We start from the raw sequence: 27367 nt of genomic DNA, 5'->3' as shown, positions 1-27367 counted from the left end.
AGTTTCTTTGTTGGCATTTAAGAATGAGGGACGCGAACTCGAAACATTCATCCTACTACTATCGCTTATCATTTCTGTAGCACCACTAGATGCACACAGTTTTGTACAAATACACATAAGAGAGAGTTCCTGCTTCAAAGAGCTTATGATCTAGTCCTGAAAAACATACAGGTAAAAAATGAAGAGCATTCCTCTGGATCTGCACCTTCCTGTTGAGAGACAAACCCAGGCCTGGGATCGCTGTCCCTCCTGACATGGAGCTGGTTGGCAGCTGTAACTGTAACCGGAGCCTCAGCAGCTTTTTGCCAGTCACAAGATGGCGCCTGCATTAGCTCCTGAGACCACAAAGCTTCCAGTCTGTTTCTCTGCCCAGATCCCTCCTTCCTGTCCCTTCTCCTCCCTCCTAACCCGGAACATTTCCTGCAGCTTCTCTGCAAGCTTCAGCCATTGAGAGAGAAGGGAGATCCTGCACCTTTCTCCCACCCAGAAAAGCAGGAGAGAAAATGGCTGAGACAGAGACTGCACAGGTAGGGCTGACAAAGGGGAGCATTTATGCTTGGGGAAGGACATGTTAAGTTCCTAGGACAACAATTTCCAAACTGTGGGATTTAACTCAAATGGGGTTACAAAATTATCTGCTGAGCTACCCAAACCCTGCCAGCAGAGAAAATAAAGGAGCCGTGAGAAGAAAGAAGTGACTAGTCAAGGAAATTAGGCAGTCATGGAGCAGAGCTGTGGCAACCCTTGCGGGCTAGCAGTTTAGTAGGGGCTGCAGTAAGCTGGGCATGAGTAGTGGAGGGGTCTGGAGAGAGCACCTGGAGAGACTAGTAGTAGGGGAGGGGGAAGGGAGAGAGGTTTGTGGGACAGGTTGGGGGGAAAAATAGGGTAGAAAGGGCTATGGGGAGAAGCTGGGGGAAAAAAGAGAGAGACTGATAGGGAGGCATGACACATACTAACAAAGAGTTGTACTTGCATGAAGTAATGCTACCTCAGGATGACAGAACAGTCCTGAGTGCTGAATATTGGCAACTAATCTTATCCCTAAGGGCCATCTGGGGGATGGAACTTCTAGTAACCAGCAATTGTTAATATGTAATATTGAATTAATCCAAGGTGCAGAAACAGTTAAAAGCTTATGGATAAGTGTAACAAGTTAGAATAATTTAATTCTCCATTGGATAGGAAGTCAATGGAGTGAGAAAAGCATGGGTGTAATGTGGTCATGCCTCCTAGCCTCAGTTAGTATTCAGGCTGCAGCATTCTGTACCATTTGCAGGGCACTCAGTGAATTTTCTGGGAGACCCATGACCAGCACATCGAGGTAGTCATTGCCTGAAAAACAAGGGTCTGAAGGATAGTGTGGATAAGTGCAAGGTGATGCATATAGGGAAAAATAACCCATGCTGTAGTTACACAATGTTAGGTTCCATTTTAGGAGATACCACCCAGGAAAAATATCATAGTGGATAATACATTAAAATCGACAGTCGAGTGTGCTGCAGCAGTCAAAAAAGCAGTCAGAATGTTAGGAATTTTTAGGAAGCGAATAGTGAATAAAACGATGGATGTCATAATGCCCCTGTATCACTCCATGGTGAGACCGCATCTTGAGTACTGTGTACAATTCTGGTTGCTGCATCCAAAAAAAGATATTGTTGCACTGGAGAAGGTACAGAGAAGAGCAACCAAAATGATAAAGGGGATGGAACGGCTCCCCTATGGGGAAAGGCGAAAGAGGTTAGGGCTGTTCAGCTTGGAGAAGAGACGGCTGAAGGGGGATATGATAGATGTCTATAAATTCATGAGATTTCAATTACCCCAATATTGACTGGGTAAATTTAACATCAGGACATGCTAGAGACATAAAGTTCCTGGATGTAATAAACAACTGCTTCATGGAGCAATTGGTTCAGGAAACAATGAGAGAGGGAGCTATTTTAGATTTAATTCTTAATGGAACTCAGGATTTGGTGAGAGAGGAAACGGTGGTGGGGCCACTTGGCAATAGTGATCATAACATGATCAAATTTAAACTAATAACTGGAAGGAGGACAATAAGTAAATCTACAGCTCTAACACTAAATTTTCAAAAGGGAAATTTTGATAAAATGAGGAAAATAGAAAAAAACTGAAAGGTGCAGCTGCGAAGGTTAAAAGTATTCAACAGGCATGGACATTGTTTAAAAATACAATCTTAGATGCGCAGTCCAGATGTATTCCACGCATTACGAAAGGTGGAAGGAAGGCAAAACGATTACGAGCATGGTTAAAAGATGAGGTGAAAGAGGCTATTTTAACCAACAAAACATCCTTCAAATACTGGAAGAAGGATCCATCTGAAGAAAATAGGATAAAACATAAGCATTGTCAGTGTAAAACATTGATAAGACAGGCGAAGAGAGAATTTGAAATGAAGTTGGCCGAAGAGGCAAAAACTCATAATAAAAATTTTAAAAAATATCTCCGAAGCAAGAAACCTGTGAGGGAGTCGGTTGGACCATTAGATGACCGAGGGGTTAAAGGGGCTCTTAGGGAAGTTAAGGCCATTGCAGAAAGACTAAATGAATTCTTTGCTTCCGTGTTTACTAATGAGGATGCTGGGGAGATACCAATTCTGGAGATGGTTTTCGGGCGAAGAGTCAGATGAACTGAACCAAATCACTGTGAACCTGGAAGATGTAGTAGGCCAGATATACAAATTAAAGAGTAGCAAATCACCTGGACCGGATGGTATGCATCCTAAGGTACTGAAGGAACTAAAAAATGAAATTTCTGATTTATTAGTTAAAATTTGTAACCTATCATTAAAATCATCCATTGTGCCTAAAGACTGGAGGGTGGCCAATGTAACCCCAATATTTAAAAAGGGCTCCAGGGGCGATCCGGGTAACTATAGACCAGTGAGCCTGACTTCAGTGCCAGGAAAAATAGTGGAAACTATTCTCAAGATCAAAATCGTAGAGCATATAGAAAAACATGGTTTAATGGAAACTCAGTCAAAATGGATTTTCCCGTTGATAGCAGGGCTGAATTAGCCATGTTGTCATGGGAACTGCCAGTCAGTGCCCGGGAGGCGGAGCTTAAGAAGCAGAGTGTAGATTTTTTTCAGATTCTGCGGCTGCGCATGAGTTCCCGCGCAGGAAAGTAACAGATTCTCCTCAGCGCACGCAGAGCTAAATTCTTCTCATACTTCGTTGTTTTTTTGGAAGAGAAATGTCGAAAAAGCCTTCGGGCTTCAAGCCGTGTCTCTGCGGTTTGGGACCGGAGCACAATCAATCAGATTGTGAATTTTATGGCCGGATGTCCCTGCGAGCCTGGCGTCATAGGGCCTACAGGATGCTTGTGCTCAAGGTAGGAGGCAGATCGTCCATGGTGCACTTGTCACCCGGGCCGGCGTCGCTGACGCTACCCCTGAAGAAACGAGCCTCGTCATGGGACCCGCAGGCCCCCAGGACCGGAGGTAGGGAGGACAAGCGGCCTAAGGACCAAGGCGAAACCCAGGGAACTGGGTCAAGACCCGCCGATACGACAAGAGCCCCCGGATCTAAACGGAGGGCTTCGAGACAGCACTCGCCGTCATCAGACAAGAAACGGTGCCGTCGGTCGTCCGATCATGTACGGGAGTACAGGAGTCCATCAGCGCCGGGGGAACCAAGGCCTATACTGAATATGGAGCTGACAACTCCCCAGATGGGGCCGAAAGCCCAACCGACGCATACGGTACCGTTAAAACAGCACCGCTCGGCGCACACGGAGCGGCTGCCAAAGAGGCCAGAGCCACAGCCGAAAACATCAAAGCCGGCGCCGAAGCCACGGGAGCACATCACGCCAGGAGCCGGGACCGCTTACAGGACTGGCGCAAGTATGGCGAGAGCTGATAAAACAATTGGAGCCTCTATCGAGACACATAAGGCAGTCCTCGACAGTAGGGAGTCATGCATTTTCAAAAAGATCCGTATCAGGGAGGGATTCTCCAACGGATAGTAAGCATTCAGTCTGACATAAGAGGTCTAAGCACAGTTATAGGAGTTCTTCTTCCTCCTCCAGATGACAGTATGTTCACACACAAAACGTAGACGCTCCTCACATTACACCTAGGGCAAGTCATCAGCCTCATCTTCCTCCCACCAGGTGGGAAGATCGAGAGGCTCAGGATGCTCCGATAAGCAGATAATACGGTTTTCGTCTTCTGCTTCCTCTCATTCCATCTCTAGGTCAACTGACACAAGAGAATCATCCGAACACCAGTCGGGACGTCACACTAACCCCTCAGAAGGAGACACTAATTCGAGGCCTCTTACCCGCAATCCGTCCATCCGGATATTTCCCCGGAAGAACTGCCACCATTGGGCACTTCTCATAAACGCTCTCCAATGCCACCACACACCAAAAAAGGCATTCTGGGAACTTTCACAATCCCTAGTGGGATTTTTTGATACGCTGCAATCTTCTTTTACTTTACCGCCGGAATCCCCGTCTAGTCCTAGGGAGATGCCGGAGCAGCCACAGTTATTCCCGGTGGAACCACCACTGATGGCAGTACCACCACAGCCCTCGTCACCAGCTCGCTAACACTCTTCTCCAAGGGATTTGGTATCGTCGCAATCTTCACCTTCCTCCTCCACCGGCTACCCTTCAGATCCACTGGAGCAACCACCTGAACCGTACTCTCCCCCGGAGGATCTCTCCTACCCGAAGTTTGTGGATAAGATGGGAGCCATTTTATGCTTGGAAGTGAAAAAATTACCGGAACCCAGAGCCTCTTGAAGATCTTCGATACGCCAGGAGAGCCTACATCGCTTCCTCCACACAACGTGTTACATAGTGTTCTCCAAAAATCATGGGAAACACCATTCACATTGTCAGCGGTGTCTAGAAAAACGGACTTAAAGTTTAAGTTGCAAAACCCTTCGGCATATTCCACTCCACAATTACCGCATGAGTCCATCGAAGTGGAATCAGCGTTATAGAGGTCAAGGAAGTCAAAGACACATGCGTCCAACCCCCTGGCAAGGATAATAAATGCCTGGATGATTTTGCGAAACAAGTCTCCCAAAACGCAATGCTAACAGCACGCATTCATCATCATCAATTCTACATGGTACTGTACATGTACGAATGCATACAGGCAACTAAAGGAATGTTTACCTCGACAGGGGATAACATTCCTTCTCCTATTTTAGACATGGAGGAATGTTCACGTCATCTCCTTCGGGTGGTATACGAAGGATTCGATAACTCCTCTCGAGCATCAGCAACAGCAATAGCGGCACGCAGACTAGCTTGACTGAAGGCCAGTGCCATACGAGAGGAATTGCATGATAAGCTAGCTAATCTCCCATGTCTGGGAGATAACTTGTTCGGCGAACGTTTCCATGATACAGTTAGTAAGTTGAAGGATCAAGCTCTTGCAGTACAATCCTTAACAACACCAGCATCTTCTAAAAGATATTACCAGACGTCTCGAAGACAATCTTTTTCTCGTAGACCGTATAGAAGCTATCAGCCTTTCAGAACACAGTCATATCCTACCTTTCAAAGACAGCAGTCTCATCCCCCTCAGCAACAACAGCAAAGGAGGGGAAAACCACGGTCGCAAAGACAACAACAACCGCAGCAAGCAGTGGCCTCAGTGAAGACCCTACGGTCTTTTTAAGAACCAGGCCACCACCTCCCCCATCAGAGGCCCCTCCCGGACGAATCACAGCTTGCTTCACAGCCTGGGAGTCCATAACATCGGATCAATGGGTCCTAGACATAGTGAAGAATGGATATCAACTGCAGTTTATCACTAAGCCCCAAATTCCACATCTAGCACCTCGGGGTGCGAAAACGCTGCACCCCCAGCTCGCCCAAGAGATAGCCCTACTTCACCATCAAAGGGCTATCAGATACATCCCTCGGGCGGACCAGGACAAGGGCTTTTATTCCCCATATTTCCTAATTCCAAAGAAATCAGGGGGCTACCGACCTATCCTGGACCTACGGGACTTGAACAAATGGATAGTTCGGGGAAAATTCAAGATGGTTTCTCTGAAGTCCATTCTTCCCTTACTACAACCCAAGGACTGGATGTGTTCAATAGATCTGAAGGATGCTTACACACATTCCAATCCACTGATCCTCTTGGCAATACCTCTGTTTTCAATACCACAAACAGCATTACCAGTACAAGGTCCTTCCATTTGGTCTCTCAGCAACACCCAGGGTGTTCACCAAATGTATGGTGGTGGTGGCCCACCTTCGTCAGCAAGGTATGACGGTTTTCCCATACCTGGACGATATAGTAGCGTCAGACCAGATTCTCTTAAAGGATCATCTCACCAAAGCAATCGCTTGCCTCCAGGATTTGGGGCTGATCATCAACTATCTTGCAACCTACACAACTGCTGCAATTCATAGGAGCTCGCCTGGACACCATTCACACCAGAGCATTCCTTCCGGAAGCCTGGAAGTTGACAATACGTTCTCTGCTCCGATCACTGAAGGAAACACAATGTCCAATGGCTCGCAGCATTTTGAAGGCTTTGGGTCACATGGCGGCAGCAAATTTCACAGTGCCGAATGCGAAACGTCACATGAGACTCTTGTAGTGGGGTCTCAAACGACAGTGGAAACAGCATTCACAACCACTGGAAAAACATATAACGTTGACGGCTCAGATGAAGAAAGACATCGACTGATGGCTTCTAGCACTCACATTGGACAAAGGAGCCTTATTCAGTCCTCCACAACACAATGCAGTACTCACGACAGATGCATCCAGGAAGGGTTGGGAAGCTCATCTCGACCTATGGGAAACACAAGGCCTATGGTCAACAACCAAACAGGTTCTGCAGATCAATCTACTGGAACTCCGAGCAATCTGCAATGCTCTAAAAACCTTTCAGAAGTACCTGCAAAGTCGACGGGTCATGATATATATACGGACAACCAAGTGGCAATGTTTTACATAAACAAGCAAGGCAGGTCCGGTTCATGGCCCCTCTGCAGAGAAGCCCTCCAAATCTTTCACCATGCACTCAGGCATTCCATACACCTACAAGCAAAGTACCTGCCGGGAATAGCAAACACCAGAGCAGACAGGCTAAGCTGCATTTTTCACCCGCACGAATGGTCTCTCAACCCAGAGATGGTTCAGACGATCTTCCTTTGTTGGGGAACCCCAACAATAGATCTCTTTGCCACGGAAGCGAACACGCAACTACCGCAATTTTGCTCGATTCGACCGAGCAGTTCACGACTCACTCAGGACGCATTCCTGATCCCATGGATGTCGAATCTCCTATATGCCTTTCCACCGATTCCACTCATTACCAGAGCGATTCAAAAGTGCATACTGGACAACAGCCAACTGATCCTCATTGCTCCAGCCTGGCCCAGACAACTGTGGTATAGCTATCTCTTACGTCTGTCGATCGCAACCCCAATACGGTTACCAGACCGTCCAGATCTTCTACTTCAGGACAGGGGAGTGCTCATTCATCCTCTCCATTCCTCCCTCCATCTGACTGCTTGGAGGTTGAGCGGGCACTACTAACGGCACAAGGGGTTTCTGAAGTAGCACAAGCAATACTTCTAGAATCCAGAAAGCAATCTACCAAACGAACTTATAAATTCAAATGGAAATACACCTCCAACTAGTGCACAGAGAACAGTATCCCACCCATAGACTGTTCGCCAACCCTCTTGTTGGATTATCTCCATTCCCTATATAGGGCGGGATTAGCAACATCGTCTATAAGAGTTCATCTCAGTGTGATTTCCGCATATCACAGGCCGATTAATAACCATTCCATTGCTGAGCACCCCTTATTATCCAGGTTTATCAAGGGGTTAATGCATCTTCGCCCGCCAATAGCTAAGCCACCGGTTCCATGGAACCTTAACATACTACTTGAGCAGCTAAAGCTACCACCCTTCGAACCCATGGAGGCAGCACATCTCAAGTATCTCACCTGGAAAGTAGTATTTTTAGTAGCAGTAACATCTGCACGTAGAGTGAGTGAACTACAAGCACTGGTTCATTACGACCCGTACCTACAGTTCCATCACAATAAGGTGATCCTCCGACCTCATCCAGCCTTCCTTCCAAAGGTGATTTTGGCTTTCCATCTCAACCAAGCAATAGAGTTACCCATTTTTTTCCCAAGACCTCATGCAAATGACAGGGAATGATTGTTGCACACCCTGGACTGTAAGCGAGCATTGGCTTATCATAAAAGGAGAACTCACTCCATGAACCGTGCATCTCAACTATTTGTCTCCTTCAACCCGAATGTCCCGGGATTACCGGTGGCTAAGCGAACCATCTCAAGCTGGATTGTACAGTGTATCCAGTTTTGTTACAGCAAGAAAAATTTACGACTTCCATCGCTCCCAAGAGCTCATCAGGTTCGAGCCATGGCTACATCCATAGCACATCTTAAAAATGTGCAACCAGTGGACATCTGCAAGGCAGCCACATAGTCCTCCCTTCACACTTTTACTTCTCATTACTGCATAGACAAGCAGACAGCAGAAGATGCGAAGCTGGGACAGGTGATTCTGCACACATTGCCTAATTAAAACCAGCGACTACCACAATGACATCATGCACCTGACAGTTGATAAAGTGTGACTGGGAGCTTGGGACTCCCATGACAGCATGGCTAATTCAGCACTGCTATCAATAGGAAAAAGCAAGTTTGCTTATCATAAACCAAAATGATAAAGGGGATGGAACAGCTCCCCTATGAGGAAAGACTAAAGAATTTAGGGCTGTTCAGCTTGGAGAAGAGACAGCTGAGGGGGGATATGATAGAGGCCTTTAAAATCATGAGAGGTCTTGAACGAGTAGATGTGAATCAGTTATTTACACTTTTGGATAATAGAAGGACTAGGGGGCATTCCATGAAGTTAGCAAGTAGCACATTTAAGACTAATTGGAGAATATTCTTTTTCACTCAACGCACAATAAAGCTCTGGAATTTGTTGCCAGAGGATGTGGTTAGTGCAGTTAGTGTAGCTGGGTTTAAAAAAGGTTCAGATAAGTTCTTGGAGGAGAAGTCCATTAACTGCTATTAATCAAGTTTACTTAGGGAATAGCCACTGCTATTGCTGGCATCAGTAGCATGGGATCTTATTGGTGTTTGGGTAATTGCCAGGTTCTTGTGGCCTGGTTTGGCCTCTGTTGCTAGTAATAGCAGTGGCTATTTTCTAAGTCAACTTAATTAATAGCAGGTAATGGACTTCTCCTACATGAACTTATCCAATCCTTTTTTTAAACCAGCTACACTAACTGCACTAACCACATCCTCTGGCAACAAATTCTAGAGTTTAATTGTGCGTTGAGTAAAAAAGAATTTTCTCCTATTAGTCTTAAATGTGCCACATGCTAACTTCATGGAGTGCCCACTAGTCCTTCTATTATCCGAAAGAGTAAATAACCGATTCACATCTACCCGTTCAAGACCTCTCATGATTTTAAACACCTCTATCATATCCCACCTTGATGCCCAATTTTCCAGTCTCACAAGGTCTTCCTGCAAATTATCACAATCTGCTTGTGATAAATTCTGAACAATTTTGTACCATCTGCAAATTTGGTTACCTCACTCATCGTATTTCTTTCCAGATCATTTATAAATATATTGAAAAGCACAGGTCCCAGTACAGACCCCTGAGGCACTCCACTGCCCACTCCTTTCCACTGAGAAATTTGACCATTTAATCCTACTCTCTGTTTCCTGTCTTTTAGCCAGTTTGCAATCCACGAAAGGATAGATCAGCACAGAAGTATCAAAAACTGGAGAGCAAGAATTTCTGAACTAAAAACCTTTCTAAACCCAAACTGATATTGGTCAATGTTGGGATTATCATCCAGGAAATCATCTACTTGGCTTAATACTACCCTTTCAATGACCTCTGAAATAAATGTCAAAGATGAGATTGGATGATAGTTCCTGAGATTTGACGCATCTGCTGATGCCATTTTCAACAAGGGGCAGACAGATGATTCCTTCAATGTAGTGGGAGAGTGCCTTGTCATAAAGAGAGGTTAGTAATCATGGCTATTTGTAGGCCCAATTATTCCCCAATTGCTTTCATAGTTCTGTTCTTCATGAGTTGAGGGGACTTGAAGAAGTCTTCATTATAGCAATGATTTGAGCAGTCTCATCTTTAATTGTTTCCTCAAAGTGATCCCATTTTGTACCGTCTACTTAAGTGCTCTCAGAGGTTCTATTACATCAGGAGTGACCCTGTTCTTTGTATTTTTTGAAAGAGTAAATAACCGATTTAGATTTACCCCTTCAGTTCCACTTGTGATTTTATAGACCTCTATCATATCCCTCCGCAGCCGTCTCTTCTCCAATCTGAGCAGCTTTGACCATTTTAGTCTTTCCTCATAGGGGAGCTGATCCATCCCCTTTATCCTTTTGCTTGCCCTTCTCTGAACCTTTTCCAGTTCTGCTATATATTTTTTGAGATGCGGTGACCAGAATTGCATTCAGTGCTCTAGATGCAGTCTCACCAGTTCAACCCCTTTTTGTGTCTGTTTTCCTGTGTGCAATATATTACGTGTATTTTATTGGAAGAAAGAAGTGAAAGGAGGGAAATGAGAGAAATGTTCACATATTCAGCAGATTTCAATAAAGTACAGGAAAGAACAATTTGAAATGCTTCTCTACTTACCAGCAGAGGTGGCAACCAAAACTGCACCAGAGTGTAAGCCTGCACGGGTCAGGTATGGAGGGCTGAGAGCAGAGTCTAGAGGCGGCTATGATAAATAAGATTAAGGGGTCTCTAGGATGTGAGCTTCTGTGCTGATGTATCAAAAAATGTTAGAGGAGTAAAGAGAGAAGACCTGAAAGCTGACCTGGGGAAGATGTGATATTTATTATTTTTTTATATACAGACATTCGATCTGAGATATCACATCGGTTTACATTCAGGTACTGGAGGTATTTCCCTATCCCCAGAGGGCTTACAATCTGGATGTGTGTTTTTGATGCACTAGCTTTACCCCTTATTCAATAAGGGGTAATAGCGTGTGCACTTTCCAGAAATTAACGCCTACCTACATTTTACTTACTGAATCGTGTGGGAATAACTAATAGGGCCATCAACATGTGTTTTTGACACGCTAGCTTTACCCCTTATTCAGAGGGGGGTAGTAGCGTGTCGAAAACGCCCGCTCTCCCACAACTTTACTGTATTGGCCCGTAAGTTTGTACCTGAGGCTATGGAGGGTAAAGTGACTTGCCCAAGGTCACAAGGAGCAACACCAGGACTCGAACCCTGGTCTCCTGGTTCATAGTCCACTGCTCTAATCACTAGGCTATTCCTCCTTCTCCTGCAGGTGGTCCAGCTTGCACAGCTAGCAGCAGGGTTATAACCTCAGCTGGAGCAGTGTAGGCAGGAGCGCCCAGGCAGACTCTGTGAACTAAATGGTTCCAGACTTAACAGGAAATTGTCATTTTATGCTGTATAAAGGGTGGTTCCCTGGATTTAACATTCCAGATGATGGCTGTTTCCCCCCCCAAATGTGGGCCTAGAAGATCCTTTTTACTCAGGACTTAATTTGTGGGGGAATGGAGTGAATGCAGTTCCTGCACCTTCTTTATCAGGCTTGGGAGGCAGAGCAGCCGGGGGTGTCCTGCTCCAACCTTCCCCTCCAGGCAGCCTTCAGAAAAGAAGAAGGGCTGAGCCTGAAGCGCACAGGGGCCGATGCAAAAACGTTGCACTGAAAGCCGGCGCTGAGTGTTCAGCGCCCGCTTTCCTAAGATGCCCCCAGGCACCTCTCCTGGGGGGGAGGGGCGATGCAATATTTAAATTAGGAGGAGGCGTTAGAGGTGATTGCGCGCCCCCAGTGCTTCCTTGACAGCGTGCGTGGGAGAGAAGTCCGCTGTCGGCGGCTGTCCCCTGGTTAAGAAAACAGAGGCTCAATTTATCAGCATCGGTTTCCCTAACCAGGGCACATGCAGGGGTTAGGAAACTGACGCGGATAAATTCAGCGTCCATTCCCCCGAGGTGTATAAATCAATATTAAAGTGTCGGGCACTTAAATTAATTTCTTCACTTATTCACTTATTGGTCCTTTCCACTGACAAATGTCAGTGAAAAGGACCAATGGGCAATAAGTGAAGGAGTGAATACATTAATATTAAGTGCCCGACACTTAAATATTGATTTTTTCACTCCTTACAGTGCCAGCAGTCAGGTTTGGAAAAGGGACGCTGAATTTTTCAGCGTCTGTTTTCCTAACCCATGGATGTGCCAGGGGTTCAGGAACCGGACGCTTGTGAACTTGGCATCCGCTTCCTGCACCCAACTGCCGTGCTTTTTTTTTTTTTTTTTTACTTTTTTTAAAGAGTTGTTCCTGCTACTTAATATCCCAAAGACATTAAGTAGGAGGCAGTACAAAAAAGCAGTTTCTTCTGCTTTTCATTACTAGTTTTAGGCGTGCTCAGCAATTAACGCCTGCTCCAGGGCAGGCGTTCATTTCTGATCGCTAAATTGTGCGTCCTAGACGCGCATCTTTTTTTTTTGCATTGGGAGTGAATGCCTAATAGCCTCATTCACATGCATTTGCTTGTGATGAGCGCTATTAGTTTCACTCCACGTTGGACACGCGTTGTAGAGGCGCTAATCCCCTTAATGCATAAGGGGATTAGTAAGCCCCTATACAACCCGCATCCAACTGCGGGTTATACAGCGCGCTGGGCCCCACAGAGACGAGAACAGCTGCTGTGCTCTCTAATCCAGCCCCTCCTCTCTTGTTCCCCTCCCTCCATATTGCAGGGGACAGAAGGGGAAGGGGTGATGTTGAAGCAGACACTGCGGAGCAAAGAACAGCACAAAAAAGGGTGTGAATTAGCACAAGTTTGAAAATTGTGAGCAGTAATGCCAATTGTTAAGGCTTCAAGTCTGGTCTTGATGAATGGCACTGCTGCCCGCAAATTTCAGACTTGTGCTTATTCAACCCCATTTTTTGTGGCCATCACCAAAAGCTGAATTTTTTGGCAGAGCAACCCAGAATGCTGTTCTGCCATCTTTTTTTCTGAGACCCGAGAAAGTGGAGCAGAGCCAGCAGTGTACATCAGCTCTGGGTCACCTGAGGAAACAGAACAGACCCAGTCGTTGCATGGATCACTTATGGCCCCCTGGCCCTTGGAAGAAACAGAGCTGCTTACCTTGAGACAAGGGCAGCCACGTGGCTTTGATTTAGTTATATATATATATATATATATATATATATATATATATATATATATATATATATGTGTGTGTGTGTGTGTGAGAGAAAGAGATCACACCAGGTCCTGCCCCTTTGCACAGGTCAAACCTGGCCCTGGTCCCACCCATCTCATCCCCTCCTTACTTCCTCTTCCTTTCTGTCTGCAAAGTAAGTCAGGCTTTCCTAGTGTGTAGCAGATGGACTCAGGACCAATGGTATAGTGTGCTCCTGATAGCAGTTGGAGACGGATCAGATTTCAATCTGACGTCAGCCCCTAGTACATATAAACCCCTGCAGGAAGTGCAGCTCTCCAGTATTTTCCGTCTCCTTAACATTTCGGGACTTTATACAAGCTTGCACAGTGTTAGAGTATTCTAACCAAAGAAATCCAAAACAAAGAAGAAAACTTACCTCTACAGACGAGCCCTGCTGTCCTGTGGTGATGTCTATGGGTCAGTCCCCCAGTTGAGATTCCTGAGGTGATTTCCGCGATCCCTCAGAGGTTAAGCCTCGGTCCGGCAGCCGGTTCCCGGCGTGGACTTAGCCCCCGGCAACGGGTGCGGCTGAGAGGCAGCGGGTGCAACCTCGAGCACGGCGGTGAAGGTACTTTTCCCTCTTCCACCGCAGCCGGAGACCGCCCGGAACGAAACCGGGAAACACCGAGACAAGGTAAGGTAGAAAACTTCCTAAAAGTCTCCGGTTTCCGAGGCTCGGAAAGCCACACAGATCACCAGCCGGCATCAGTGCCACTGGGTTCATCAGCCCTATCTGGGCTAGACCCCGGTCCGATACAAGGGTCCTCCCACGTGGAGACCCTCCGAGGTGGTTGCCATATTGCTTGCGTGGTCGACTTCGCCATTTTCGATTGATCTCCACCCTGTCTGACGATTTGATCCGTGCGCAGAGGCGAGCCGTGCGCACAAAATCATTTGTGCACACATTGGCGCGCATAAGTGCCATGCGCACAGCGACACGCATGAGGGCGACGGGCGCACAGGCACGCGCTCAACTGTGCCGGGCACATAAGTAAACCCCGTGTGCACAACGGCGCGCGCGCATCTTACTGAATGCTCATCCGACCTACTTGCACAACTTCGGCGCACCCGGAGCACATAACTAAGCTTCCCAGAGTACAATTGAACGCACATACCCGGGGTTTCTGCAATCCTACACGCACAAACCATGGCACCACCGGATAAGAAGCTCAAGGATCAGGTCCTCTGCCCAACCTGCCACATTAGAGCTGCGCAGCACGAAGAGACCAAGGCCCTGTGTCTACAGTGCGAGGAGGCTCTGGGTGAACCAGGCCAGAGTCATCCCCAGCCAGCACTGGGATCCGGATCCACCGACAGTAAACTGGACCTCTCTGCCCCCAGTGGAAACCTCCTTTAAACGGGGCTCCCCGGGGACGCAGCGCCTCTCAATTTAGACCCAGCATCTTTCTCCTGGGTAGAAATTTTCAAGGGCCTACATACCTTTGTCCACATGCACCCGGCGCCTCCAATGACACAGCCACAGCCTTTCCCCAGAGGACCCTAACATCCCGGGACCCTCTAGACCCAGGGAATTGCCTCTCCCGCCCAAAAGCCCCAACATTGGGGACACAGACACCTCGGACGAGGATCAAGACTCCCTGGAGGAAGGGGAAATCCCCTCAGGAATGGAACCTTACCGAACCATAAGGCAGTTCTTCGCCAAAGTCGAACTATCAGACCTCGTGGCTCACAGCTTGAAAGAGCTCGCTATCCCAGGCACAAGTGCCACAAGGGAACCGAAAACGAACCCCCTCCTAGTGGGACTCCATCAGGCCTCCTGCCATTTTTCTCTTCTGCAAGCCGTCCAACTCTGATTGACCTGGAATGGGAGTCTCTGGAGGCCACGTTCAAGGGGGGGCAAACCCTGGCAGCCCTATACCCCCTGGACCCCACTGCCAAAGATCTCCTGGCATTCCCCAAAGTGGATGCCATGGTCTGCGTGGTCTCAAAGAGCACTACAATCCCAGTCAAAGGAGTAGCGGCGCTCAAGGATGATCAGGTCAGACGTCTGGAATCCATCCTCAAACAGTCATTCAACATATCGGCTATGTCGCTACAGATCGCGGCCTGCTGTGCCGTGGTGACACAAACCTGCTTATCAAAGACTAGGAACGCCACCACACTCGTCGAAGCACTAGAACCAGCAGTATCATTCCTCACGGATGCGACCTCCAACCTGGTGCGCAATGCAGCCAGAGGCGTTTCATCCGTTGTAGCAGCCAGAAGACAACTCTGGCTCCAAAGCTGGTCAGCCGACGCGACGTCCAAGACAAGACTCATGAGAATGACTTTTAAGGGAACCCTCCTGTTCGGAAGCGAACTGGAGAAGTTAGCCGACAAATGGGGCAAATCCCCACTACCCCGGCTACCGGAGGACAAGAACAAGAGAAGCCAGCACCCCTCTCCCGAACTTCTAAGGGCAGGGGATCACAGCGCTTCAAACCGAACAAAAGTACATACCAAGCATCTTGCCCAGCAGGCAGGGGCCAGTCCTTTCGGAATAAGCACAACAAAATGGGAGCCGGCTCCGGTCCAGGCCCCAGCCATACTCCGCAATGAAAATCAGCCGACCCATCCACAGGAAGAAGCCTTAGGGGGCAGGCTTGCCCTATTCTACCAAAGATGGGTCGAGAGAACTTTGGACAAGTGGGTCCTAACCATCATTCGAGAGGGATATTAACTGGATTTCCACAACATCCCTCCGGACAAGTTTGTGAAATCTCCCTGCCACGACCCTGTTAGGAAGACGGCAGTGGAATCCACACCGACCACATTGCTCGACTTAAAGGCCATAATGCTGGTGCTCTCGCAACAACAAAATACTGGGCACTATTCGATCTATTTTATCGTTCACAAGAAAGAGGGCACGTTCCGACCCATCCTGGACCTCAGGTCCATCAACCGCCACCTGAGGGTCCCTTGCTTCTGCATGGAAACCCTACGCTTGGTCATAAGGGCGATACAGCCGGGAGAATTCCTGACATCCCTGGATCTTTCAGAAGCCTACCTGCACATCCTGGTCCATCACGAGCATCAGCGTTTTCTACACTTCGTGATCCTGGACCACCACTACCATTTCCGGGCACTACCCTTCGGGCCAGCCACAGCACCCCGAACGTTCACCAAAATCATGGTGGTAGTGGCAGCGACACTGAGGAAAGAAGGAATCCTCATATCTGGCCAATTGGCTGATCAGGGCAAAATCCCCAGAGGAAAGTCATCAGGCGACCACCAGAATCAAAGCTCTACTGGAGAACCTCGGGTGGGTGGTCAACACAAAGAAGAGCTGTCTGCAGCCTTCCCAATCTCTGGAATACCTGGGAGTCTGGTTCGACACCAGACAAGATAAGGTCACTCTGACTCCTACAAGGAGAACAAAACTAATGAACCAATTGTGAAACCTGTTAAGGAGTCTTCGCCCCAAGGTGTGGGACTACCTCCAAGTCTTCGGTCTCATGACATCCACACTGGAAGTGGTTCCATGGGCAAGAGCTCACATGCGACCCCCTACAGCGTGCCCTACTGTCACGATGGAATCCGATGTCCCAGAACTACTCCGTTCGCCTCCAGCTCCCGGAGGAAGTTCAAACCCAGCTACAATGGTTACAAGAAGACCATCTCAGCAAGGGAATAAGACTATCCCCACTACCTGGATCGTGCTCACCACGGATGCGAGCCTACTTGGGTGGGGAGCTCACTGCCAGGAACTGACCGCCCAGGGGCAATGGGACAAGGAAGAGTCGGAATGGAACATCAACCGACTGGAAGCACGGGCAGTCAGGCTAGCCTGCCTACGGTTCAGGCACCTACTCCAGGGCGAATCATCAGAGTCATGTCAGACAACACCACAACAGTTGCCTACATCAACCGCCAGGGAGGAACCAGGAGCCAACAGGTGTCCCTGGAAATAGACCCCCTAATGGCGTGGGTGGAATCAAACCTACAAGAGATCTTAGCCGCCCACATCGAGGGAAAAGACAACGTCACTGCGGATTACCTCAGCAGAGAAAGTCGAGACCCAGGGGAATGGAGGCTGTCGGCCACAGCCTTCCAGTTGATAGTAAAATGCTGGGGAACACCAGCCATGAACTTCCTGGCAACCAGGTCCAACGCCCAAGTCCCCAACTTCTTCAGTCGCAAACGGGAACCACAATCCCAAGGGATCGATGTCCTCGTTCAGGTCTGGCCACAGGAAATCCTACTATACGCCTTCCCTCCGTGGCCGCTACTGGGCGGGATCATCCGCAAGATAGAACACCACAGGGGACCAGTACTTCTAGTGGCCCCGGACTGGCCAAGAAGGCCGTGGTACGCAGACATGCAAAGACTACTGACAGGGAGCCCTCTCCCTCGACCTCCACACAGGGATCTGCTCCAACAAGGCTCGATACTCCACGAAGACCCAACTCGATTCTCTCTTATGGTCTGGCCATTGAGAGGACTCGCCTGAAGAAGAGCGGATACTCGGGGGCAGTGATTGACACCCTGCTCCGACCATGCAAGTTTTCTGCATCTCTAACATACATCAGGATATGGAGAATATTCGAAGCCTGGTGTGAAGACCGTGACATCCTCCCGCGGACAGTCAAAATCCCCCAATTCTGGAATTCCTGCAGAACGTCTTACAGAAGAGGTTGTCTCTCAACTCCATCAAGGTGCAGGTGGCCGCATTGGCATGCCCTAGAGCCAAGGTGGAGAGCGGCAGCCTAGCGTCTCACCCGGATGTCTCCCACTTCCTGAAAGGGGTCCAACAGATCCGACCACCCCTAAAGTGGCTGGTGCCTCTATGGAATCTCAATCTAGTCCTAGACTTCCTAGCGGGAGCCTCCTTCAGACCCATCCACGGTCTGTCCCTCCGACTACTAACATTGAAGACTGCTTTTCTAGTGGCAGTCTGTTCGGCCCGTCGCATCTCCGAGCTTCAAGCTCTGTCCTGTCGAGAACCGTTCCTTAGGTTCACACCGGGATCCAAACAGCTATGCACGGTCCTCTTTTTCCTTCCAAAAATGGTTTCTCACTTCCATCTAAACCAAACCATCTCGCTACCATCGCCAGACAAGCATAAGGACTTGGAAGAATCTCGCCGCGTTCGCCACCTTAACGTCGGCAGACTCCTAGTCCGTTACTTGGAAAGGACGGAATCCGTACGAAAGACGGACCACCTATTCATCCTTCACAGCGGGAAGAAACAAGGGGAAGCAGCCTCGCGGGCATCCATAGCCCGCTGGATCAAAGAAGTGATTAAGGCGGCCTAAATAGAGGCAGGCAAGCCGCCACCTCTACAAGTCAAGGCCCTTTCCACAAGGGCCCAGGAAGTGTCCTGGGCGGAAACCAAGTTGATGTCAACAGCCGAGATCTTTCGGGTGGTGACATAGTCCTCCATCCACACCTTCTCTAGGTTCTACCGCCTGGAAGTTAATGCCAAGGAGGACACGGCATTCGCAAGGGCAGTTCTAAGTGGGTCACGGGCAGCTCCCACCTGGTTCGGGAGTAGCTTTTGTACATCCCATTGGTCCTGAGTCCATCTGCTACACTAGGAAATGGAGAAATTACTTACCTGATAATTTTGTTTTCCTTAGTGTAGACAGATGGACTCAGCATCCCGCCCATGGCTGCCGCCAAACACGGAACCTCGGGTGAACCCCGAGAACAAGACAAACACGGGTAAGCCAAGCTTCCCTCTAATTAGGACACCCAGACTTGCACTGGCAGTCTCCAGCTAGAACCAGGGGCGGATTGGCCTATCGGGGGATCAGGCATCCCCCGGTGGGCCGATCGCTTCAGTCACGTGGTCTGCCGTGAGTGGCCGTGACAAAGCCGCGCTCGGCAAACCACGTGATGTGTCCTGGGCCGGCCTGACATCGTGAATCCACCGCTGGCTAGAACCATATCAACCAGTTCAAGTTAATCAAGTTAACCAAGTTAATCAAGTTACTCAGTCACACATATATCCACAATTGCTTTTCAAAGAGAATGCTGAAGAGCTGCACTTCCTGCAGGGGTATATGTACTAGGGGCTGACGTCAGATTGAAATCTGATCAGTCTCCAACTGCTATCAGGAGCACACTATACCCATTGGTCCTGAGTCCATCTGTCTACACGAAGGAAAATAAAATTAACAGGTAAGTAATTTCTCCATTTTTACTATTTGAAAACTATGCAGAAAGCATGTCAGGAGTTTGTGCTGCTGTGCCTGAGGCTGAGTGGGTGCTGAGCAGGTCCCTCTTCCTGTTCCAGGTTCCTGTAACATTTGAGGACGTCGCTGTCTATTTCTCCGAGGACGAGTGGGAGATGTTGGAAGAATGGCAGAAGGAGCTTTACAAGGAGACCATGCAGGAGAATTACGAAACTCTGAAATCACTGGGTAAAGATGAATTTTCCTTCCATTATGGGAAGTTGTGCATTGAAATGTTTTGAAGGCCTTCAGTATGGGAGGAACTGGAAAGTTAGCTGCAGTGTTCCCAGTCTCTTACACACAAACATCCCGTGGGTCTTTCACAAAGCATCATCTGTTTCTTCCATTCTGATTCTCTTCTTCCTTTGGGTGTTACTGATGGAAACCTCCTCCTTCAGAGTTTCTAGGCACAGTGTGGCTATGATGTGATGGGTCTGTTTCAGATGTTTCTCCCATGGATGCTGCTTATTATGATCTTAGACTTTGGATGTGAAGAGGGAGTGAGTGAGAAAGGGATTGGGAGATGGAGGTGGGAGGGAGAGAATCTGGCAGAGAGGGGTTATCTTGAGGCTGAAAGAGACGCATGAAGAGAGAAGGAAAAGGAGAAAGAGGGCAGGGTTCAGGGTCCCCAGGGATGGCAGAACTTCAGGAGTTAGAACAAAGAAAATTGCTCTGACCGTTCGCCAGCCAAGGATTTAAGGTGGGATAGGCTGGATTTTTGACGAGAGCTGAACCGAGAGAAAAGACCCAGAGTCTCCGGTATTATATTATAATCTGTTTGTTATTTGTAGACTTTCTTATAAGCATTTGGTTTGTGCATGTTTTATACAGAAAAGTATAGCTTTTCATCCTTTCACATAAGGTGTAGAAAGGTGTTATTATTTTCTTAGTTGTGTTTGTGTGATCCAGACTGCAAGGCAAATAACTCATTCCTTCTACCCATTACTGAGGGAAGCCAGTTAAGTCCCAGGCTAAAGCTGGAGGTGCACCTTGTGCATCCTTAATGGCTTTTTTCATTACTGGTGCTGTGAGCGTTTTTAGTTCTTAATGTCAGACATTAAGCTGTTTCAACTCAGCTTGGTCAATGAGCAAAGGTTTGATTGCTGTTCACATGGTGTTAGCACATTCGGGCCGATACAATACTGGGATGCGCGTTTTCCCTTACCCCTTATTCAGTAAGGGGCCGAAAACGCACGTCCAATCCACCGAACCTAATAGCGCCCAGGTAGGAGAGAGAGGTCGGTTCATGATTACTATTGAAAATATTCTGCATACAAGGCCATAGTGGCACGTTGCAGATGATGTATGAAACCTTCCTCTTCCTACTTTAAACATTTTTTTGATGTGGTGGGGAACATTCTCCGTATGAATGCACTTTGGCTTCCTTGGCATCAACGTAACCTTCAAAAACAATTCTCTCGGCTGATTTATTGATTTATTTATCTTTTTCTAATAAAAGCTAGTCCTTACCAAAGTAACCTCTTATATTCTGACAGTTTCATCCTATATAAACTCTTATCCTCCATTTCCTCTCTAATCTATGTATCTCTTTTTTAATTATGCCCAGCTAAAGACAATGCCATGGAAATTTTCATTTTCCTGGGTTTACCATCACGACCTTTTCAGGTGCTACTTTATCATATACCTCTTTTAGAGCTTCAAACAAGTCCATTAGTTAACTCTTCCACATTCAAATTATGGTGATCTATATTAATCTCACTCTGTCCCATTCTTGTTTAAATTCAATAATTTCCACTTTAGTACAAATTCTCTTCTCCCTCTTATTAAGACCTATTTCACCAATCTTACTCGAAGCTTCCCTATTATTGCCGTATGATCCGACCAAAGCACTGCAAATGTCTCTAGATCTTTTGCCATTTGCTTTCTACACATATCATCTAAACAAAGTAACAGGACAATTGTATGACCCTCGTGATGGAATAGGACCTGTTATCATTTGCTTCATCAAATCTAAAAACTGTACTGCTACCGGGGAATTACCATTGTCCACTTGAATATTAAAATCCTCTATTCAAATAATATTCCTCCCATGTATTAATAAATCAGTTCATCCATCAATAAACTGCAATCTCTTTGCAGGAGGAGCATATAGCAAGTCAATTTTAGCATCCCATGCCTTCACTAACAAGGCCTCCACTCCCTTACCTGGATTCAAAGAATTAACACAGATCTGAAAAGACTTCTTATTAAAAAAAAACCAGATCTATTATATTCTTCCTTTATTCAATCAGATATTTACATATTCATGCTGACTACATACATACTAAATACATATACTCATGTGGACTTACATATTTCCATGTTATTTATTGATTTATTAACTGCATGTTTATTAACGGTTTAATATTATACACTATTTGCTTACTTCGATTAATTTGTTCAATGTAAAAACTTGTTTACTTCGTTTTTGATCAATGTAAAAACTTGTTTACTTCATTTGTTCAATGTAAAAACTTTGTTATTTAATTCTGTTCTATGTAAACCGCTAAATGTAGCGATAGTTACTGTTCCTTGTAAACCGGGGTGATATGTATATTATACAGGAACCTCCGGTATATAAATTATTTAAATAAATAAATAAACAAACACCTAACATCCCTCCACCCCTCTTGCTGTCTCTGGCTTGTCCTTGGAATGCATACCCTGAAAGGGTCATTAAATTCAACAATACCAGATCGTCATCTGTGTGCCATCTTTTTATGATCAATAACAATTGTAAATCATAATCCAATAATATAACCACATCCAACCCTATTTTCCTCATAGATTGAGCATTAATATAACCAAATGGTAAAGGTGCTACTCTATAAAAAATGTCCCATTTCCCCCCCCCCCCCACACACACACACATCTTTTACAGATATAGGTACAAGCCATCTCTCATTCCTTCTAGATTATTTATAATTTTTGCTTAACCCTCGGTACACTTCCTGTTCTGTAATCACTGTGATCTTGTTTTCCCCCCTCCATAAACCCATAACCCAACCCCAACAAAACAGAGAATATCCAACCACAAAGAACACACATAATCTTCACAGCACAAATCTTCCCAAGGTTCTCTATAGTCTCACTTTATCAGCAAACTACCACCAAATACAACCAGTGAATTCAAAATAAAACAATCATTCATACAAACAAAAACTTTGGCCAGGAAGACCCTCTGCCTACTTTTGCTCACAAAGGGGCAGGCCTTTTGGCGATGAACTGCCAGTGGAGTCCCATCTACGGGTTCCCTCCCCCCCCCCTACACTTTATCCCGGGGAACAGGGACCCTGGGTGACATCACTTGGGGGCGGGACTTCCAGCAGGGCTGTCGACAAGCAAGGGGATGAAAGTCAAGGGAAATCACCTGAGAAGCAAACAAAAAGGTACAAAACAGCAGCGTTTCAGCCTACTTAAAATTGCGCGCTCAGCCTGTTGTATAACATGTGTGCATATACGCTCATATGTTATAAAATAGCTGTGTCCCTTGGCGCAAGCCTGCAAATGTGTACATATGTGCCTGTACGGCTGTGTAAACGTTGCCGTCCCAGCTTGTAAACTATCACATTGTCTCCTCTTCTGGAGAATAGCAGGAACACAAGAAAAAGTAAATGTTATTGTATTACTGAACTCATTAAACTGTCCTCCTACAATAATACCCAATGTTTACCTTTTTATCTAGAAAATGACGATCCCAGATATGATAATACAGAGACACATCACAGGGAGTTCAGTGAGAATCCGGAAGAGAACAAGATGTTATCAGAAAGAGAGGCAGAGGATACTTCCTCCTGTTCTGAGTGGGGAAAAAACTGCAGAAATCAATGCATCAAAGATAAAAAGCAAGGAAACTTAGCAGAAGACTCAGCTCTGAGTGAGAAAATTGCCAGAAATACCTCACTTACAGGGGAAGAGCAGAGAAACCAGAGAACAGAAGAAAGATGTGTATGTGATATATGTGGGATATTCCTCAGGGATCCTATGACTCTGAAATCACAGCAGAGATTTCACACTGAAGAGAGACCATCTCCGGCTACAGATTGTGGGAAAACATTCAGTCAAAATGAAGAAATACAGTTACAACAGAAAGCATACACAGGTTCTGAGTTTCAGAGAGGTTTCAATAGGAAGCGAGAACTAATGCAACACCAGGAAATCAACAAAAAAGAGATACTGAGTACAAGTGCAGAGCATTCAAAAAGCTTTATTTCTAAAGCAAGCCTCACAAAATACAAAAAAAGTTGCACAGAAGCGAGAACAGATTCTTCTACTGATGGTGACAAAATCTTCAATCAAAAAGGTAACCTCACAAAACAGCCAAAATCCTGCGAAGGGGAGAGACAGAATTCAAGTAATGAATACAATAAAAGCTTCTGTCAGAGAAAAGTCTTTTCAAAACAAACAAAAACCCATACTGATGAGAGACCATTCTCCTGTATTCGGTCTGAAAAACACTTCAGTGGGGAGGCAGGCCTCCCACAACAGACAATTCACAAAGGAGAGCAACAATTTACATCTACAAAATTTGGTAAAAGTTTCAGTCAGAAGACAAAATTGTCAAATAATCAGAAAATTCACACAGGATTATATCCATTTGCATGCACTGAATGTGGTAAAACCTTTAGTCATAAGCCACACCTCAAGGTCCATCAGAGAATCCACACTGGAGTGAAACCATTTACATGTAACGAGTGTGGTAAAAACTTTAGTAAGAAGAAATACTTAACAAGCCACCAGAAAATCCACAGTGGAATAAAATTATTTACATGTATTGAGTGTGGTAAGAACTTTAGTCAGAAGGCATATCTCACAGTCCATCGTAAAATTCATACTAGGGTGAAATTATTTACATGTGCTGAATGTGGTAAAAGCTTTAGTCAGAAGACATACTTAACAAGCCACCAGAAAACCCATGCTAGAATAAAACTATTTACATGTACTGAATGTGGTAAAAACTTCAGTCAGAAGGCATATCTCGCAATCCATCAGAGAATTCACACTGGGGTGAAACCATTTACATGTTCAGAATGTGGTAAAAGCTTTAGTCAGAAGACAAACTTAACAAGCCATGAGAAAATCCACGCTGGAATAAAACTATATACATGTACTGAGTGTGAAAAAAGCTTCACTCAGAAGACATATCTCACATCTCACCAGAGAATTCACAGTAAATTGAAACCATTTATATGTACTAAATGTGGTAAAACCTTCAGAGTCTTAAGATCTCTGAAATATCATGAGAGAATTCACACCAGAATGGAACTATTTACATGTACCGAGTGTGATAAAAACTTCATTTACATAAAATCTCTCAAAATCCACCAGAGAAGCCACACTGGGGTGAAACCATTTGCATGTACTGAGTGTGGTAAAAGCTTTAGTCACAAGTCAAACCTAGCATCCCACCAGAGAATCCACAGTAAATTGAAACCATTTACATGTACTGAATGTGGTAAAAGCTTCAGGGTATTAGCATTTCTGAAGTCTCACCAGAAAATTCATAATAAAATGGAAAGATTTACATGTACCGAGTGTGATAAAAGCTTCAGCAACATAAAATCTTTCAAAATCCATCAGCGAATCCATACTGGAGTGAAAGCATTTACATGTACTGACTGTGATAAAAGCTTTAATCGGAAGTCAGAAGTCTCGTGCCATCGGATAATACATACTGGTGTGAAACCATTTTGTTGTCTGGAGTGTGGTAAAAGCTTCAGCTGGAAGGCAAATCTCACAGACCACCAGAGAATCCACACTGGAATTAAACCATTTAAATGTAATGAGTGTGGTAAAAGCTTTAGGGAGAAGGGAACCCTCACATGCCATCAGATAATTCACACTGGAATGAAACCATTTGTATGCACAGACTGTGGTAAAAGCTTCAGCTGGAAGGCAAACCTCATAGCCCACCAGATTATTCACACTGGAATGAAACCATTTACATGTATTGAGTGTGGTAAAAGTTTCAGCCGGAAGGCAACCCTCAAAGACCACCGGAGAATCCATAGTGAAGTAAAACAATTTAAATGTACTGAATGTGATAAATGCTTCAGCTGGAAGGCGAATCTCAGAAGACACCAGAAAATCCATATTTGAAACAAACTATTTACTTGCTACTGAGTGTGGTAAAAATTTCAGTCAGAAGGTAAGTCTCACAGCCTACCAGATAATTCACAGTTATTGAAAATCATTTATATATTCTTAGTCTGGATCCCTCAAAATTTATCAGAGAATTCACACTGAAATGGAATGATTTACATGTACTGCGTGTGGTAAAAGCTTAAATCATATAAAATTTCTAATAATCCACCAAAAAATCTACAGAAGTGTGGAACCATTTGCGTGTCCCGAGTGTGGTAAAAGGTTCACTCACAAGTCATCTCAGAATCTACTAGAGAAAAAGTGAGAATCCACATGGGAATTAAACCATCTAAATGTAATGAGTGTGGTAAAAGCTGCTCTGAGAGAACAAAAAGCAAGTGCAACCAAAGATTCCACACAGGATTGAAAGGCGACTTTCTGTAAAGGAAAATTAAGTAAAAATGAAAATATTTCTCTGAAGACTGTAGCATAAAAGAATTTGAGCATGAAAGTTTATGCATATAGCCAGGGATGGATGAACGCGCACAAATTCAGCACAAGTTACTGAGAGAAAAGTCCAGTAAAGAGTACTATAGGGCAGGGGTGGCCAACTCCAGTCCTCAAGAATCACAAATAGACCAGGTTTTCAGGAGATCCATAATGAACATACCTAAGAACATAATATAAGAAATTGCCATAATGAATAGACAAATGTCATGAGGCCGAGCATCCTGTTTCCATTACTGGCTAATCCAGCTCACAACTAGCTGGCAAGAACCTAACAGTAATGCTGCTAATGCTCGTTAATAAGTAGTGCATGAGATAGATTGCCATGCATTGCCTTTATTCTATGCAAAATTATTCTCTAAACCAGGCTTTTTTGTGGCTTTTGAGAAACAAAAGTTGGCAATCCCTGCTATAAGAGATTGAAATTGATTGTGAAAAGTGCTGTAACAACACAAAATAAGATACAAGCTATTTATCAACTTGCAAATTTTTCACTGTCCTATAGATTTGGAATAGATTGGCCTGATAAAATCCTTAAAGAGTTGGATGTAAGAACAAGAACATTTCTTCATACACATCATGTAATCTGAACCAGCATATACCTACAGTACGTGATGTAATCCACTTTGAAGTGGCTGACCTGTCACCAATAGTGGAATATAAATGAACAATTAAATACAACGATATGCTGAAATTGTATATTCCAAGAGCTGAAGGCGTATGGGCCTTAATACACATAGATTATACTTATAGAACTGCTTTTATAGACCTTCAAGCATACCTGACATCAGCAACAGATTCCAGTACTCAAAAAGTGCTAAAATACAAAAGTAAATGGACAAAATCTGTCTCGATCTTTAAACATAGAAGGAATGAGGCAATGGAATTTGAAAACAAGAGAAACATAGAAATATAGAAATGACAGCAGAAAAGGACCAAATAGTCCATCCAGTCTGTCCTGCTACTCTGTGTAGGCCCTTCCCCTGTTTCTCATAAGTGTAGTAACTGCCACTCCATGCAATTATCCCCAAGTCTTATGATAACCCATAAAAATTTCAGCTAGCAACATTTTTTTACTGGGTGATGAGCTTTCTTGAAAATTCAAACAGTGCTGCTTGATGTGCTTTGCTTATGGACTTGGCCATAGAAGCAGTCCTGTGCTTTTTCCCTTATAGCTGCGTATCAGTGTCCCAGATCATGGAAGTCAGGTCCCTCTTTTGTCGTCTGAATCCAATTTCTCTTCCCCCCCCCCCCCCCCCCCATCTAAATGAGGAGCAATGTTGCAGTTGCATTAAAAGCATCAAGGCTTATTGGTTAAGGGTAGTAACCTCCATGCCTTCTGCCAC

General features: G+C 45.6%; 1 protein-coding gene across 1 annotated transcript; it reads left to right on the top strand.

Annotated features, from left to right (window-relative positions):
• Positions 1-323: 323 nt before the first annotated feature.
• Positions 324-27079, top strand: LOC115083754 (oocyte zinc finger protein XlCOF6-like). The gene is made up of 3 exons (XM_029587756.1): positions 324-527; positions 19493-19619; positions 23116-27079. The coding sequence occupies exons 1-3, from the start codon at positions 504-506 to the stop codon at positions 25527-25529; spliced, it is 2565 nt and encodes an 854-aa protein (XP_029443616.1). The 5' UTR covers positions 324-503; the 3' UTR covers positions 25530-27079.
• The last annotated feature ends 288 nt before the right edge of the window (positions 27080-27367 follow it).

Source organism: Rhinatrema bivittatum, chromosome 2 (genome assembly GCF_901001135.1).
Source record: "Rhinatrema bivittatum chromosome 2, aRhiBiv1.1, whole genome shotgun sequence".
NCBI lineage: Eukaryota > Metazoa > Chordata > Amphibia > Gymnophiona > Rhinatrematidae > Rhinatrema > Rhinatrema bivittatum.
This window is presented reverse-complemented; position numbering and strand designations above follow the sequence as displayed.